This window comes from Erythrolamprus reginae, chromosome 4, assembly GCF_031021105.1.
Source record: "Erythrolamprus reginae isolate rEryReg1 chromosome 4, rEryReg1.hap1, whole genome shotgun sequence".
NCBI lineage: Eukaryota > Metazoa > Chordata > Lepidosauria > Squamata > Dipsadidae > Erythrolamprus > Erythrolamprus reginae.
The window spans coordinates 70268267-70284833 of NC_091953.1; the positions used below are offsets into that span (position 1 = coordinate 70268267).

The following is a 16567-nucleotide window of genomic DNA, read 5'->3' on the forward strand; positions in this document are numbered from 1 at the left end:
TTCCCAGCCTTTCCTAAAGCCTTGAAAACACATCTTTGCCAACAGGCCTGGGGTCATTGAATTTTAATGGTCTATGGATAAAAGGATGTTAGTATGAAACAGGAATGATTGGTTTTCAGTTCATTTAGAATGTGATATTTCTTAGTTTTTTACATGTTTTAGATTTGATGTTTTTTAGTATTTTAAATGTTAAATTTCTCACATATTGTATTTGTTTTGTTGTAAGCCTCCTTGAGTCTCAGGAGAAGGACAACATAGAAATCTAATAGATAGATAGATAGATAGATAGATAGATAGATAGATAGATAGATAGATAGATAGATAGATAGATAGATAGATAGATAGATAGATAGCTCACCAGATGTTAAAGGTGTCCTAGAAATTGCCACAGATGTTCTAGAACTTTTCATATGATGCTTTTTTGACGAATCTGCAGGTATACTTTCACTGATAGACATAACAATGTTGTTTTCTAATTCAGAATCCTGCTCACATAAAACAAAATACATCTCATGTATCACACATATAACACTAGTTACAATCTAAGAAGCAAATGCCCACCCAAGTTGAAGCCCATAACCTTTCATTGTTTGTTCAGATATTTCAGAATTTACTTTAATCTTGATTTGTTGAACATAACAAATGAGCCAGAATCAATTTTAGGAATATACACAAATATATTAAGACTAGCAATCCAATCTCAATTTCTTTTCTCCATGTCTTTGTCCAATATTTAAAAGACTGGAGCTAAACAAGTAAACCCAGATTCTAGATTTGCCACTATGAAGCAATTATTTCTCAAACCAATCCATTTTTTACACCAGTCAACTTACCTTGCTGTAGTCAATAGTCATGCTGTGTGCACTGATTGCTGGTGACCTTGGGTAGAGTGGAGCAGAAGCATTGCTTTGACTTTCAGCAATTTTCATGTTGCCAGTTATGTCTCTAAGAAGATGACTATCTGAGAGAAAAGTGTTCCCCCTGGAAAAATTGCATTACATTAACCTTCTAATTATGTAGATACTGTACAGCATAAATAAAAAAAGAGAAGCTACATATCAGAAATTATGTTCCATCAGCAATTTGAATCTCAGACAAATACTTTAGTAGCATGAGGATATTTTAATATTTCACCACTTGCATAGCAATCCTAATGCCATTTTTTCTGATCTACTGTACCTATATCTAAAATCAAAGAGAACAAGCTCATTAAAATTTGAAATCTAGCACCTTACATATGTTTCAAAGTGCAGTATCCACGGTTTGGCAAAAAAAAAATTAAATTAAATTAAAATAAAAAATTTTAAAGTCACATAATTGACACTTGTAGAAAATGTTGGGATTAACAAAGGCATGTTGACTGCTAGTTATTACTTTACTCGTTTCTAGATGTTGGCAGACCTGGTTTTTATTATTTATTATTTATTATTTAGATTTGTATGCCGCCCCTCTCCGAGGACTCGGGGCGGCTCACAGCAGAGAAAAGCAAATCATAAATAATCTGAATACATTTAAAACATTTAAGATTTAAAAAGAAAACCCCATATAGTACATACACACTAACAAGCATACCATACACAGTTTAAACATGCCCAGGGGGAGATGTCTTAGTTCCCCCATGCCTGACGGCAAAGGTGGGTTTTAAGGAGTTTACGGAAGGCAGGTAGAGTAGGGGCAGTTCTAATCTCCGGGAGGAGTTGGTTCCAGAGAGCCGGTGCCGCCACAGAGAAGGCTCTTCCCCTGGGGCCCGCCAACCGACACTGTTTAGTTGACGGGACCCGGAGAAGGCCCACTCTGTGGGACCTAACCGGTCGCTGGGATTCGTGCGGCAGGAGGCGGTCCCGAAGATATGCTGGTCCGGTGCCATGAAGGGCTTTATAGGTCATAACCAACACTTTGAATTGTGACCGGAAATTGATCGGCAGCCAATGCAGACTGCGGAGTGATGGTGAAACATGGGCATACCTAGGTAAGCCCATGACTGCTCTCGCAGCTGCATTCTGCACAATCTGAAGTTTCCGAACACTTTTCAGAGGTAGCCCCATGTAGAGAGCATTACAGTAGTCGAACCTCGAGGTGATGAGGGCATGAGTGACTGTGAGCAATGAGTCCCGGTCCAGATAGGGCCGCAACTGGTGCACCAGGCGAACCTGGGCAAACGCCCCCCTCGCCACAGCTGAGAGATGATTTTCTAATGTGAGCTGTGGATCGAGGAGGACGCCCAAGTTGCGGACCCTCTCTGAGGGGGGCAATGATTCCCCCCCCAGGGTGATGGACGGACAGATGGGATTGTCCTTGGGAGGCAGAACCCACAGCCACTCCGTCTTATCCGGGTTGAGTTTGAGTCTGTTGACACCCATCCAGGCCCCAACAGCCTCCAGGCACCGGCACATCACTTCCACCGCTTCATTGACTGGGCATGGGGTGGAGATGTAAAGCTGGGTATCATCGGCATATTGATGATACCTCACCCCATGTCCTTGGATGATCTCACCCAGCGGTTTCATGTAGATGTTGAATAGCAGGGGGGAGAGAACCGACCCCTGAGGTACCCCACAAGGGAGCGACCTTGGAGCCGACCTCTGACCCCCCACTAACACCGACTGCGACCGGCCAGAGAGGTAGGAGGAGAACCACTGAAGAACAGTGCCTCCCACTCCCAACCCCTCCAGCCGGTGCAGAAGGATACCATGGTCGATTGTATTGAAAGCCGCTGAGAGGTCAAGAAGCACCAGGACAGAGGATAAACCCCTGTCCCGGGCCCGCCAGAGATCATCCATCAACGCGACCAAAGCGGTTTCCATGCTGTAACCGGGCCTGAAGCCTGACTGCTGGGGACCTAGATAATCGGCTTCTTCCAAGGACCGCTGGAGCTGGAGTGCCACCACCTTCTCGACAACCTTCCCCATAAAGGGAAGGTTGGAGACTGGACGATAGTTATTAAGTACGGCTGGGTCCAGGGAGGGCTTCTTGAGGAGGGGGCGCACAAGCGCTTCTTTATAGAGAGTTGGAAAGACTCCCCTCCCCAAGGAAGCGTTGGTAATCTCCTGGGTCCAGCTCCGTGTCACCTCCCTGCTGGCCGAGACCAACCAGGAGGGACACGGATCCAGTAAACAGGTGGCGGAACTCACAGCTCCAATGGCCTTGTCCACTTCATCAGGTGTCACCAGATCAAACTCTTCCCAGACAGGTGGACAAGTACGTGCCCCAGTCACCTCGACTGACTCGTTGTCAGTCGACTCTGTATTACAATTGGAGTCGAGATCAGCCCGGATCTGAGCGACTTTATCAGCGAAAAACGTGTTAAAATCCTCGGCACTGCTCTGCAAGGGCTCCCCAGCTCCCCCCTGGTTAAGAAGGGAGCGGGTCACCCTAAACAGAGCAGCTGGGTGGGATTCCGCTGATGCAATCAAGGCGGCATGGTACGCGCATCTTGCCGCCTTGAGCGCCACTTTGTAAGTCTTAATAAAAGCTCTTACAAGTGTTCGATCGGATTCGGACCTACTCTTCCTCCATCGCTTCTCTAGACGTCTCTTTTGGCGTTTCAACTCCCGGAGCTCCTTGTTGAACCATGGGGCTCTACGGGGTCTTTTTCAGTATCTTCCTGAGTACTGGGGGTGGGGGACAGGGCTTTGATCCCCTCAGAAAAGGTCTGCAATTTGGGAGTCCTCCTGCCTGTTATACCAGTTGCGGCCCAATTTGGGCCAGGAGGATTTACGCACAGTAACCTAGGCCCTCATCACCTCCCCTCTAGATTATTGCAATATGCTCTACATGGGGCTACCTTTGAATAGTGTTTGGAGACTGCAGATAGCCCAGAATGCAGCCGCGTGAGCTGCATTCTGGGTACACCCATATAACACCGATGCTCTGCACGCTGCACTAGCTACCAACTAGTCTCTATTCACAATTCAAGGTGTTGGTTATCACCTATAAAGCCCTACATGGCATAGAACCAGACTATTTATGGGACCGTTTCCTGTCGCATACGTCCCAGAGGCTAATAAGATAGCATTAGCAAGGGTTGGCCTTTTCCGGATCCCATTGGCTAAGCAATGCTGTGGGGAAGGGCATTCTCTTTGGCTGCCCTGGCTCTATGTAACCAACTACCCCCTGATGTCTGGACTACCCTCACCCTACTGGCCTTTTTAAAGGCTGTGAAGACCTGGCTTTTCTGACAGGCCTGGGGGCCATGAATGCTAACATCTTGTCATGGCCAAATTGTGAGTGTTTGGTACGGACTGGATATTTTACAGGGTTTTATAATGGGTTTTTACTATTTTTTGGAACTTAATATTTGACTTTTTCATCACTGTATTGCATTTTATATTGCTATAAGCCACCCTGAGTCCCATTGGGATTGGGGGACACAGAAGTCAAACCAACCAACCAACCAACCAACCAACCAACCAACCAACCAACCAACCAACCAACCAATATTGATGTTAGGCTGATTGAACTTTTCTAGTTCTCTGGTAGTTCTAGGATTTTTGAAAGATGTACAGTGGTTCTGAGACGACATTTGCCAGCTCATTTGGAACTCTGGGATGTAATCAGTCAGGTCCCAGTGATTTGTATTTGTCAAGATCAGACAGATGTTCTCTTACTATTTCTTTGTTTATTTTAACTTTTATTTCTAGTCTGTCTTTTATAGTTACGTTTTTTGGAAGAACTATAATTTCTTTTTATATGAAGACCGATGCAAAGAATGAGTTAAACAGTTCTGCTTTCTCTATTGTTGTCCCCTCTAGTCCAGTGATGTAAGGTTGTAACACTCTTCAAAGGCAGCCCCATGTAGAGAGCATTGCAGTAATTTAACCTCGAGGTGATAAGGGTGTGAGTGGCTTTGAGAAGAGACTTCCTGTCCAAATAGGGCTGCAACTGGCACACAAGGTGTACACATGTGAACCCCCCTTGCCACAACCGAGAGATGGTCTCCTAAGCTCAGCTGTGGATTAAGGAGGATGTCAAAACGCACTGAGAGGTCAAGAAGCACTAGGATAGAGGATTGACCCCTATCCCGGGCCTGCCAGAGATCATCTGTCAGTGTGAACAAAGCAGTTTCAGTGCTTTTGCGGGCCTGAATCCTGACTGCCGAGGACCGAGATAATCGGCTGCATTCAAGGACCGTTGGAGCTGGAGTAACATCACCTTCTCAACAATCTTCCCTATGAAGGGAAGATTGGAGAAAGGACAATAGTTGTTCAAAACAGCTGGATCCAGGGATGGCTTCTTGAGGAGAGGGCGCACAACTGCCTCCTTGCAGGGAGCCGGAAAGGGCCCCTCCCTCAGAGAAGAATTGACAATCTCCTGGACCCAACCTCCGTGTTACCTTCCTGCTGGCTGAAACCAGCCAGGAGGGACAGTAATCCAATAAGCAGGTGGCAGAACTCACAGCTCCCATAGCCTTGTCCACTTTATCAGGCGTTACCAGATCAAACTCCTCCCACACAACAGGACTAAGACGAGCCTCTGTCACCTCGACTGACTCATTGTCAGCCGATATTTCATTCCATTAGGAGTCAAGGTCTGTCCGGATCTGAGCAATTTTATCTGCAAAAAACTCATTAAAATCCTTAACATTAACCTGCAAGGGTCCGTCAACTCCCTCCTGGTTAAGGAGGGAGCGAGTCACCCTAAACAAGGTCTTTAAGGACTCCCAGTTTATGCTACTGAACACCCCCTTTTAAGTAAAATATTTCTTTCAATCATGTTAATAAAGTGAAGATGACTGTAAAGTTTTATGGGAAAAGTTTAAATGCTTATAAATGTTTAAATGCTTATCACTTTAAAAGATTTGTAACAATTTTGCATTCATAATTTTAAAAAACTTTAGTTTGTACTTTGGAATTACAAGAACATTTTAGCATTTGATGAAATAATACTTTACCCTGTTTTCCTGGGTCCAGTGAGATCTAATTTTGTCCCATTTGTAAATGAAGCTAACATATCTTGCTTTGATGTATCCTCTAAGGTTTTTGGAAAATGATCTTTGGATCTGCCTTCTAAGAGTTCAGAGGAAGAATCTTAAAATGAAAAAAAAAACCAGATTATGTTAACAAAATGCCTACAAGCTGAAGAAAAATATTAAGTCATTTATTTCACAAATGTTACATATTCACTGAATAAGTTGGAATGACTGAAAGCAAAAGGATTTACAATTTGATAAATTTTGATGGTGGGATCCAAATAAATTAACATCCAGTTCATCCAGGATCAGGTTGGCTAATGTGGGAAGTATGGCACATCCCCATCCTCCAGTTCTGTTGTACATGTGGGACAAGCCTGATCCTGGGGAAACCGGTTGTTAAATTTCCAGAGTACCTCCGGAACCGCCTGCTACCGCACGAATCCCAGCGACCGATAAGGTCCCACAGAGTTGGCCTTCTCTGGGTCCCATTGACCAAACAATGTTGTTTGGCGGGCCCCAGGGGAAGAGCCTTCCCTGTGGCAGCCCCGGCCCTCTGGAATCAACTCCCCTTGGAGATTAGAACTGCCCCCACACTCCTTGTCTTTCGTAAATTACTCAAGACCCATCTATACAGCCAGGCATGGGGGAGTTGAGACACCTTTTCCCCAGGCTTTTTTATATTTATGTTTGGGTATGTATATGTTGTTTGCTTTTTTAAATATGATAGGGTTTTATGTGCTTTTTAATATTAGATTTGTTTTGGCTGGAATATTGTTTTTATTATTGTTGTGAGCCGCCCCGAGTCTTCGGAGAGGGGCGGCATACAAATCTAATAAATTGAATTGAATTGAAATTCCACTCTTTGCCAAAAGTCTGTTTCTTAGGGTGCTTGTCTGAACATTGCTGTCATGGCTGTTTCAGCCTTCTGAATGCGGCTCCTTTAAGAGGTGAGGTTTCCTAGAAGCAAGGAGGGGAGTTACCATACGTTCTGTGCACAGCCCTCAGGGTGAACTCACCGACTCAAAATCCCTTATTTTATGATAAAATCAAACTCTTTATTGAGTAAAGCATACATAACGAAAAGCAGATTTTAAACGGCAAGGGAAAAGGAGTTATTTTTCTTTGGAGCCAAACTTAAATAATGTCTGGGAAAGGCACCAAACTCAGCTATAAATCAGTATAAATTTCTGGTCTTTTTTACAAATAGCATTGGGGTGGACAAAAGTGATGAGGAGGGACAAATAAAACCCCTGGCCAGGTTTTTGTCTAAAAAGTCTTTTAACGTGGCCAATTCAGGTTCCAACATTGAGTAAAGACATCCTGTGGAAAGCTTGGCGTTTGGTAATAAATCAATGGCATAGTCATAAGGTTGGGGCAGGGGCAATTGCTCCATCCCTTTTTCACTAAACATATCAGCAAAGTCCGAGGGGTCAGCTGGCAAGGTGATGTCAGATTGGGCGGGCACCTGAGCTGCACAGATTTGGTGTATGTGGTCCACACATTGTAGGCTGGGAAAGAAATAAAGTTCTGAGACCACAAGATGTGAGGATCATGAGTTCTCAGCCAGGCTAAGCCAAGAACTAAGGGAAAAAGAAGTCCTTTGTTAACATAGAATTGGATGGCCTCTTCATGTTGTCCGGTGGCTAGGTGTACCAGTTGGGTCATGAACTTGATGGGTCTGGACAACAATACACATCCATCAAATTATCATGGGAGGTTTGACTGGGCACAAGGGTATAGCATGGAGACGAGCAAAGGCCTAATCCATGAAACTGGTGGTGGCTCCAAAATCCACCAAGGCATGGGCTGGGGGGGCTTGGGTATGGTTTTTGAGAAATACTTTGATTGATCAGGTGTCCCAGAGGGCCAAGGTTCTCATCTGTAGAACTGGAACTCGGCTTGTGCCTGCCCGACCTAATGTTTCCACTAGACCAGGCTCTGGTCATTTCCCGACAGGGTTGCCTGGACCTGTTGAGTGGGCCGTGGTCTGGAACCGGAACCGGAACTGCAGTACCATGAGTCTTCTGGGGAGAAGTGATAGCAAAGTGACCATCTCCCCACAGTATAGGCATCTGGCTTTCTCAGCTTCAGTCAGGTGAGATCTGGTGGTACTGAGATCCATTGGCTCATCTCTGGCAATGGGTGCTGGACAATTCCCAGGATATGCAGGTGGCAGCTGGAAGACATGCAGGAATGGGTTGATTGACAGCTGTGGCCTTGATTCCCCAGTGAGGAGCAAGAACTGGTCTGTTGTGCTCGAAAACTGGCGTCTGCTGCCTAGTCAGACAGGCTGGGCAGATCACATTCTGGCTTTTATGTCAAAACAGAGCTGGTACAATGCATCTAGTGTAGGAAGACTAGCACAGTGCATGAGCTCAGTCAGAATTTTGGCAGACATCTTATGGAACATCTCCATAAGAGCTCCCTCATTCCACTTTAGGGGAGCACTTAAATGACAGAACTCAGCTATGTAATCAGCTACACATCTGGAACTATGTCTTATCTGACATAGTTATCTGGTAGCATTCTGGATGTGAAGCAAACTCACATTGCATCAACTGGCAGAGCCCTGCATAATCTCGTAGAATAGGGTTTTGGTGTTCTAGCAAAGGAGATGCCCATTCTGCCACTGAGCCAATTAACTAACTGAGGATAAAAGCAGCTTTCATCTCATCATGAATAAAGTCATCTGGGCACGCTGCAGTGTAAATATGGCTTTGGTTTAGAAAAGGAGTGAATTTATGACGGTCTCCGCTGAATCTCTCTGGTAAGGCCAGGTGGCATTTTAATCTCAGAGGCAAAACAGGAGGCGGGAGTGCAGCAGGCACGGGTGATGAAATCTGTTGTTGCAGATTAGTTATTTGATTTTGGAGGGCTACTACAGTGTGTTGAAGATCCTGGATATTGGCTTGTATTTGTGCCATGTCAAGAAGCCTGAGGATTGAGTGGGTGGGATTTCAATCTGTTCTGTGCAAGGCTCTCAGAGCAAACACACCGACTAAAAATCCCTAATTTTATCATAAAATCAAACTCTTTATTGAGAATAGCATATATAACGAAAGGCAGATTTTAAACGCAAGGGAAAAGGAGTTATTTCTCTTTAGAGCCAATCATAAACAATGTCCGGGAAAGGCATCAAACTTTGCCTAATCAGCATTCCTTAGATAACAAGTCCATTCATCATTTAAGCATATGAATTTGTTCACTGAAGCCCCGGGCAACACTCATCCAGTAGAGAATGTCTTTTATTGAGGCAGAAATCATGGTTTTAAAGCCTTGTTCAATCACACCTCCAATCTCACATATCTTCCATTGAATGACATTGAAAACCCACACCCAATTTCCTCAAGTCCTTTGCCTTTATACTGCCTGGAATGGACATCACACCTCAAAGAGGCTAAGGCTATACACTAGTACCTTTTATTATGTAACTCCTCTAACCTTCTCAACAATCTCCTATAGTGAGGGTGTATCCACTGATTTTCCACTCTAATGTCTTCCTCTAATTGGGACCACTCCCCCATTGTCATATCAGCCCCCTCTAGTGGTTCCTCAGGTTTACTCAGATCACTTTCGCCCTCACTCTCACTTTCTGCGCCAGCTAGCACTCCCTCCCCCGGCCCAGAGTATGCAGAGGGACCTGGCTCAGAATCTGATTATTATTATTATTATTATTATTATTATTATTATTATTATTATTTATTAGATTTGTATGCCGCCCCTATCTGTAGACTTGGGGTGGCTCACAACAGTGATAAAAAACAATACATGATAACAAATCTAATATTTAAAATCTAAAAATAACAATTTTACATTAAAAAGTCTAAAAAAAACCCAATACTGTATATAAAAACATACACACAATCATATCATACACAAAAACTACATGGGCAAGGGGAAGATGTCTCAGTTCCCCCATACCTGATGGCAGAGGTGAGTTTTAAGGAATTTATGAAAGGCAAGGAGGGTGGGGGCAATCCTAATCTCTTGGGGGAGCTGGTTCCAGAGGATTGGAGCCACCACAGAGAAGGCTCTTCCTCTGGGTCCCGCCAGCCAACATTGTTTAATTGATGGGACCCGGAGTATACCAACTCTGTGGGACCTAACCGGCTGCTAGGATTCATGCAGCAGAAGGCGGTCTCGCAGATATCCTGGTCCGGTGCCATGAAGGGCTTTATAGGTCATAACCAACACTTTGAATTGTGACTGGAAACTGATCGGCAACCAATGCAGACTGCAGAGTGTTGGAATAACATGGGCATACTTAGGGAAGCCCATGATTGCTCTCGCAGCTGCATTCTGCACGATTTGAAGTTTCCAAACACTCTTCAAAGTTAGCCCCATATAGAGAGCATTACAGTAGTCGAACCTCGAGGTGATGAGGGCATGAGTGACTGTGAGCAGTGACTCGTGGTCCAAATAGGGCCACAACTGGTGCACTAGGCAAACCTGGGCAAATGCCCCCCTCGCCACAGCTGAAAGATGTTTCTCTAATGTGAGCTGTGGATCGAGGATGACACCCAAGTTGCGGACCCTCTCTGAAGGGGTCAGTAACTCCCCCCCAGGGTTAGGGATGGACAGATGGAATTATCCTTGGGAGGCAAAACCCACAGCCACTCCGTCTTATCAGGGTTGAGTTTGAGTCTGTTGCCACCCATCCAGACCCCAACAGCCTCCAGACACCGGCACATCACTTCCACCGCTTCATTGACTGGACATGGGGTGGAGATGTAAAGCTGGGTATCATCTGCGTACTGATGATACCTCACCCCATGCCCTTGGATGATCTCACCCAGTGGTTTCATGTAGATATTAAAAAGCAGAGGGAAGAGGACTGACCCCTGAGGCACCCCACAAGGGAGACCTTGAGGTCTACCTCTGACCCCCCACTAACACCGACTGTGACCGACCAGAGAGGTAGGAGGAGAACCACTGAAGAACAGTGCCTCCCACTCCCAACCCCTCCAGTCGGTGCAGAAGGATACCATGGTCGATGGTATCGAAAGCCACTGAGAGGTCAAGAAGCACCAGGACAGAGGATAAACCCATCCTGGGCCCGCCAGAGATCATCCATCAAAGCGACCAAAGCAGTTTCCATGCTGTAACTGGGCCTGAAACCTGACTGTTGAGGACCTAGATAACCTGACTGTTGAGGACTGCTGGAGCTGGAGCGCCACCAACTTCTCAACAACCTTCCCCATAAAGGGAAGGTTGGAGACTGGGCAATAGTTATTAAGTATGGCTGGGTCCAGGGAAGGCTTCTTGAGGAGGGGGCACACAAGTGCCTCCTTGTATGGAGCCAGGAATGACCCCCTCCCCAAAGAAGCATTGACAACCTCCTGGACCCAGCTCTGTGTCACCTCCCTGCTGGCCGAAACCAGCCAGGAGGGACACCGATCTAATAAACAGGTGGCGGAACTCACAGCTCCAATGGCCTTGTCTACTTCATCAGGTGTCACCAGATCAAACTCTTCCCAGACAGGTGGACAAGTACGGGCCCCAGTCACCTCATTGTCAGTCAACTCTGCTATCCAATCAGAGTCGAGGTCCGCCCGCATCCGAGTGACTTTATTAGCGAAAAATGTATTAAAGTCCTCGGCACTACTCTGGGAGGGCTCCCCAACTCCCCCCTGGTTAAGAAGGGAGCGGGTCACCCTGAACAGAGGGGCCAGGCAAGATTCCGCTGATGGAATCAAGGCAGCATGATACGCGCATCTTGCTGCCTTGAGCGCCACTTTGTAAGTCTTAGTATGAGCTCTTACAAGTGTTCGATCGGATTCTCACTTACTCTTCCTCCATCGCTTCTCTAGATGTCTCTTCTAGTGTTTCAACTCCCGGAGCTCCTCGTTGAACCATGGAGCTCTACGGGGTCTAGTGCCGTGGAGAGGTCGCAACGGCGCAATCCGGTCAAGAGTCACTGCTGCAGCCTTGTTCCAGGCACCAGCAAGAGACTCTGCCAAACTGTGGATGAGTGTATCTGGAATAACCTCAAACGCCCTCTGAAAGCCCTCTGGATCCATCAGGTGTCTGGGGCGGAACCTCTTAATCGGTTCCGCCTCCCTGTGGGGAAGGATTGGAGCCAGGAAGTTAAGCCGCAGCAGAAAATGATCTGACCATGACAAAGGCAACACTTCTAAGCCCCTTAGTCTCAGATCATTACTCAATTGCCCAGAGAGGAATACCATGTCGGGTGCGTGCCCCCCTTTATGAGTCGGACCCTGTACTACTTGAGTCAGGTCCATGGCTGTCATGGTGGCCATGACCTAAGGTGGACAAGGAGCACTCACAACACTATAGAGACAAGGAATTGATGCTCCCAAGAGCTTGTGTGGAAAGGTGAAGAATTTGGGGAAAGTGAAGTGAGGGATCCCTTCTCCATGTGTGCAGGGAGTGTTCGTCAGTCTGCAGGCAAAAGTGAGAGGGACAAGTAATTAAGCTGGCAGCATGATCAAAGCTTGCTGAAATGTAGGGGAGATTGCAGGGTTAATTTGATCAGGCAAATTATTACCACCACCCCCTTCTATGAAAGTGGATTCTGGGTGCTGTGCTGCAACAATTAAATGGACAACAGAGCGGCTGGCATGAGGGAAGGAGGAGGAGTAGGGAGAAGAAAGAGGGAAAGGGGCCCTCTCCTTTCCTCATGCCGGCCACTCCATTGCCTGTTTCTCCATTGCAGTGCTGCACAGAGCCCAGGATCCAATTTGATACTGGGGGGTGGAATTAATTTAACATCTGGTTTGCCTGAACCGATGCAAACCAGCTGAATCCCACCATTGTTTATTAACAAATATGTTGTGCTGGACTCAAAAGTTTATCTGAAATCAAAGAGGAGTTAAGCATGCTTCATGTAATACAGCAGTGGTTTTCAACCTTTTTTGAGCCGCGGCACATTTTTTACATTTACAAAATCCTGGGGCACACCACCAACCAAAATGACACAAAATGACACCCTAAGACACTCTCCTCTCTTTTTTATCCCTGTCTCCTCCCCACCCTTGTGTGTGTGTGTATACACACTCTTGAACCATTTCCAAAAACAGGTGAGGGCTAGGGGTTTTTTCTCTCTTATTCTTTGGGTGCTTTTTATCATATGCTATCAGGAGTCACTTCTCTCTCTTTTGTTTCTCTCTCTTTCCTCTCATTCTGTCTCATTTTCTCATTTCTCTTTTTTCCACCCCTTTTTGCTCATTTCTCTCTCTCTCTCCCTTCCTCTCCTTTTCTTGCTTTCTTTCTCTCTTGCTTTCTCTCTCTTTCTCTTTTCTTTCTCTCTTACTTTCTCTCTCCCTCTCTCTCTCTCTTGCTTTCTTTCTCTCCCTCTCTCTCTCTCCCTTCCACTCCTTTTCTCTCTCTCTTGCTTTCTTTCTCTCTCTCTCTTGCTTTCTTTCTCTCTTGCTTTCTCTCTCTTTCTCTTTTATTTCTCTCTTGCTTTCTCTCTTACTCTCTCTCTCTCTTGCTTTCTTTCTCTCTCTCTCTCACTCTCACTCTCTTTCTCAGCAAAAAGTTGCGAGACCAGAACCTGAGCTTCCTTCTTTGCGGCACAGCTGACCATGTCTCGCGGCACACTAGTGTGCCACGGCACACTGGTTGAAAAACACTGTAATACAGGAAGAATATAATAATTGATAAATATCTATTTTTGGTACCACTAACTCTGTGTGATTTTTTTAATGCAGACTTACTCAATCTGATGCCTTCCACATACATTAGAGCTACACCTTGCAGATTCCCCAACCAATTGCAGTTGGGAATTATAGTCCCATCACATCTTGAACACATCAGATTGGGTAAGGATACTGCAATGTACAGGGGGTGGACAAAAATGGAAAAACTTGACTTTTTGGCATCATAATGTTTGAACATGTTCAAATCAATCAAAACTTGACATATTTTAATGTTTTTTTTAATTTGATATGTTTTTTTAAACTACCTTTTTTTAAAACAGAAATTTAAGGAAATTGGTAATAACCTTCTAGAAATGGCAGACCTCTCAGACTTTCAAAGAGGCCAAATTGTTGGTGCTCGAATGGCAGGTGCTAGTGTAACAGAAAGTGGCGTTTCAAGAGGTAATGTCTCAAAAGTAATGACTGCTTTTGAAAGAGAAGGGAAAACGTCCTCAGCTAAGCACAGGTCTGGTCAAAAATCGAAGTTGTCTGAGAAAGACCATCGGACTCTAAAGCAAATTGTTAGAGTGGATCGCAAGACCACAGCTCCTAAAATCACTGCAGAGCTCAATAGACACGTACAGAACCCAGTTTCCACAAAAACTGTTCAAAGGGAGCTTCAAAATGGAAGAGCTGCAAGGTGTTTCAATTTTTTTGTCCACCCCATGTATATAAAAAACTATATTGTATGAATAACCTTATAAAGTGTGCTGTCCTTGGTGAAATATTCTTGGGTAAATGATATCAAAGTGTCTTACCACATAAGATAGAAAGTAAGCTTATTCTATATTAAGACATGCCAGTAAGCTGATGGGAAAAGAGACTAGCATTCATTGTAGTGTACTGTACTAATAATATATTTGGAACACTTTTAATTAACTATGTTGCAAAAATGCAAAGAAAAATTCAGAAAGAAGCAATACTTTAAACAGTTTGGGGCAGTTGTGGTTCTCCAAAGTTTCTCAACTGTTCTCCCCATATGCAATTTCCCACTGGCCATACAAATTGGAGCTGTTGGAAGCCTGTAATTCAGAAAAGTGCCCATATGTTTATTTGGAAGTTATTTGCTTTCCTGTTTTTTACCTGGAGCTTTGTGAAGAATAGACTGCCGAACAATATCAGTTCCAAGGAGCTTTGATTGCTTGAAGCGTTTTGCTCTCTCTTCAAAGAACCATTCACCTGTTACTACCCGAAGCTGCCTGTATTGAAAAAGAAAGCAGTGAAATCACTCTAACCATTAGTTGGCATTAACAGAATAACAAAGTTGGAAGGGACCTTGGAAGTCTTCTAGGCCAGCCCCCTGCTCAAACAGGAGATCCTATACATTTAAGGGAAGTGTCTATCCCGTATCTTTTTAAAAGCTTCCAGTGGTGAAGCACCCACAAATTTGGAAGTCAAGCCATTCCACTGGTTAATTGTTTCATTGTTAGGATAGCCACTTAATCCTCTGGTTATCTCACCTTTCTAAGATGTTTCTGAATATTGCTTTAGAAATTACTAAGACAAAAACCCCCCACCCATTTTGCTGAAACAATGTACCAAAAATATATGCCATTCATTACACTCAGCTACAATGTTTCATCAAATCCACTTTAAGAGGTTATTAATATCTGTTAATTATAAGCTGGAGGCTGAGTTAAACATGTTGTCATCTTAGAGTCTTTACTCGTTTACCAATGATCCAAGCCAATCCCCCTTGAATTCCCTTGACCCTTATCAATTTAGTGCTCTTAGTTGACTAGATTCTTGTTTATTGGCTTCAATAAATCTGTGTTACAACTTGAAGTATGGTCTTCATTCTTTGTGGTGTGGAGCCTTCTTGAAACAGTTGAAATACAGTCCTTTCAACAGTTCCAAGAAGACTCCACACCAATTTGCACCACTTAGATGATCTTGAGGATACAGATAAACCTCCAGGTGACCTTAATGACCCGCTAAAAGAATGCAAATGTCCAGTTGTCTGCATGGAGTATAAATCCTTCCATTCCCCACCATCCAGTCAGAGCTGAAGAAGCTTCTTGGATAAGCAGCGAAAAGTCTTCAAAGAAAAAAACCAGAAAGTCCAGTTGCCTTTTCATAAAAGCACTTTTGGGACAAAATTTACCAGCATCACCAATTTGCGCAAGTGGGACTGCCAGTGCTGGCACCTGCTGTTCACACACACATACCAGCCCAGCACTCACACAGCCCAGTTGTGAATAAGCCATGGTCCGGTAGTGAGCCATGACTCACAAGTTGGGTCTTAGAAAAATTCCTCATATGTATATCAGTTCTTTATCTGTTGCATGAATTACAAAGGTCCATTGTCCATAGTGTTAGTTCTAAGTTTTAGGGACTCTTGGGAAGAAACACTTTCCTCTATCTTGCATCTATGCCCTTTGCTTATTTTTCTATGGTAAGGAAGTGTCAGGTGCAGGGATCCAGAACAACACTAAAAGCTTCTTTATTGTTTCCTATCTACAATTTGTATTTACAAGAATTTCACCAGATTATCTACATTGTCTTAGGAAAAATCAGATAAAGACTTCAGAAATTCTTGGAGGTCTCTGTCACTTCCTTTCCTGCAAGGTCTCTAAACCCACCCATCTTTTCCTTTCTTCCTCCACTCTAGCTGGAGATTTCATTACATCAGGTTAGGAATATTCCATCATCTTCTGTCATGAATCCCAGCATGCATTTTCAGAAAAATGAGGCAGCAGAATAAATAGCAAGGAGCAGTAGCAACAGAGCCAAGGGGCTGTGCCCACCAGTGCCAAACTTTGGGCTGTAATTATTTTCCATGGATTTTATTTATCAAAACAAATATCTTACTGTGAAAGGACCTTGGTGTTTCTCTTCTATCAGAGAGCTAAAAGAAACCAAAGGTCCATAATACCAATATCATATCAAGCCTTTAAGTCACAAATATAAATAAAGTAGGGTTTCAAATGGATTATTTAAAGTAAATTAAGATGAAGTGGTTAATCAAATTTGTTATTGCAAGGGGTCATGTCAG

General features: G+C 44.4%; 1 protein-coding gene across 7 annotated transcripts in view; it reads right to left on the reverse strand.

The window, feature by feature from the left end:
* SYTL5 (synaptotagmin like 5) overlaps positions 1-16567 on the reverse strand; it is a 287041-nt gene that overhangs the window by 100242 nt on the left and 170232 nt on the right. For all 7 annotated transcript variants that reach the window (XM_070750583.1, XM_070750580.1, XM_070750584.1 and 4 more), the window contains 4 exons: positions 14656-14771; positions 5891-6026; positions 834-981; positions 359-485 (listed from right to left, as the gene is read on the reverse strand). In XM_070750583.1, the coding sequence (XP_070606684.1) occupies positions 359-485; positions 834-981; positions 5891-6026; positions 14656-14771 (527 nt within the window). The remainder of the gene's footprint in view (positions 1-358; positions 486-833; positions 982-5890; positions 6027-14655; positions 14772-16567) is intronic.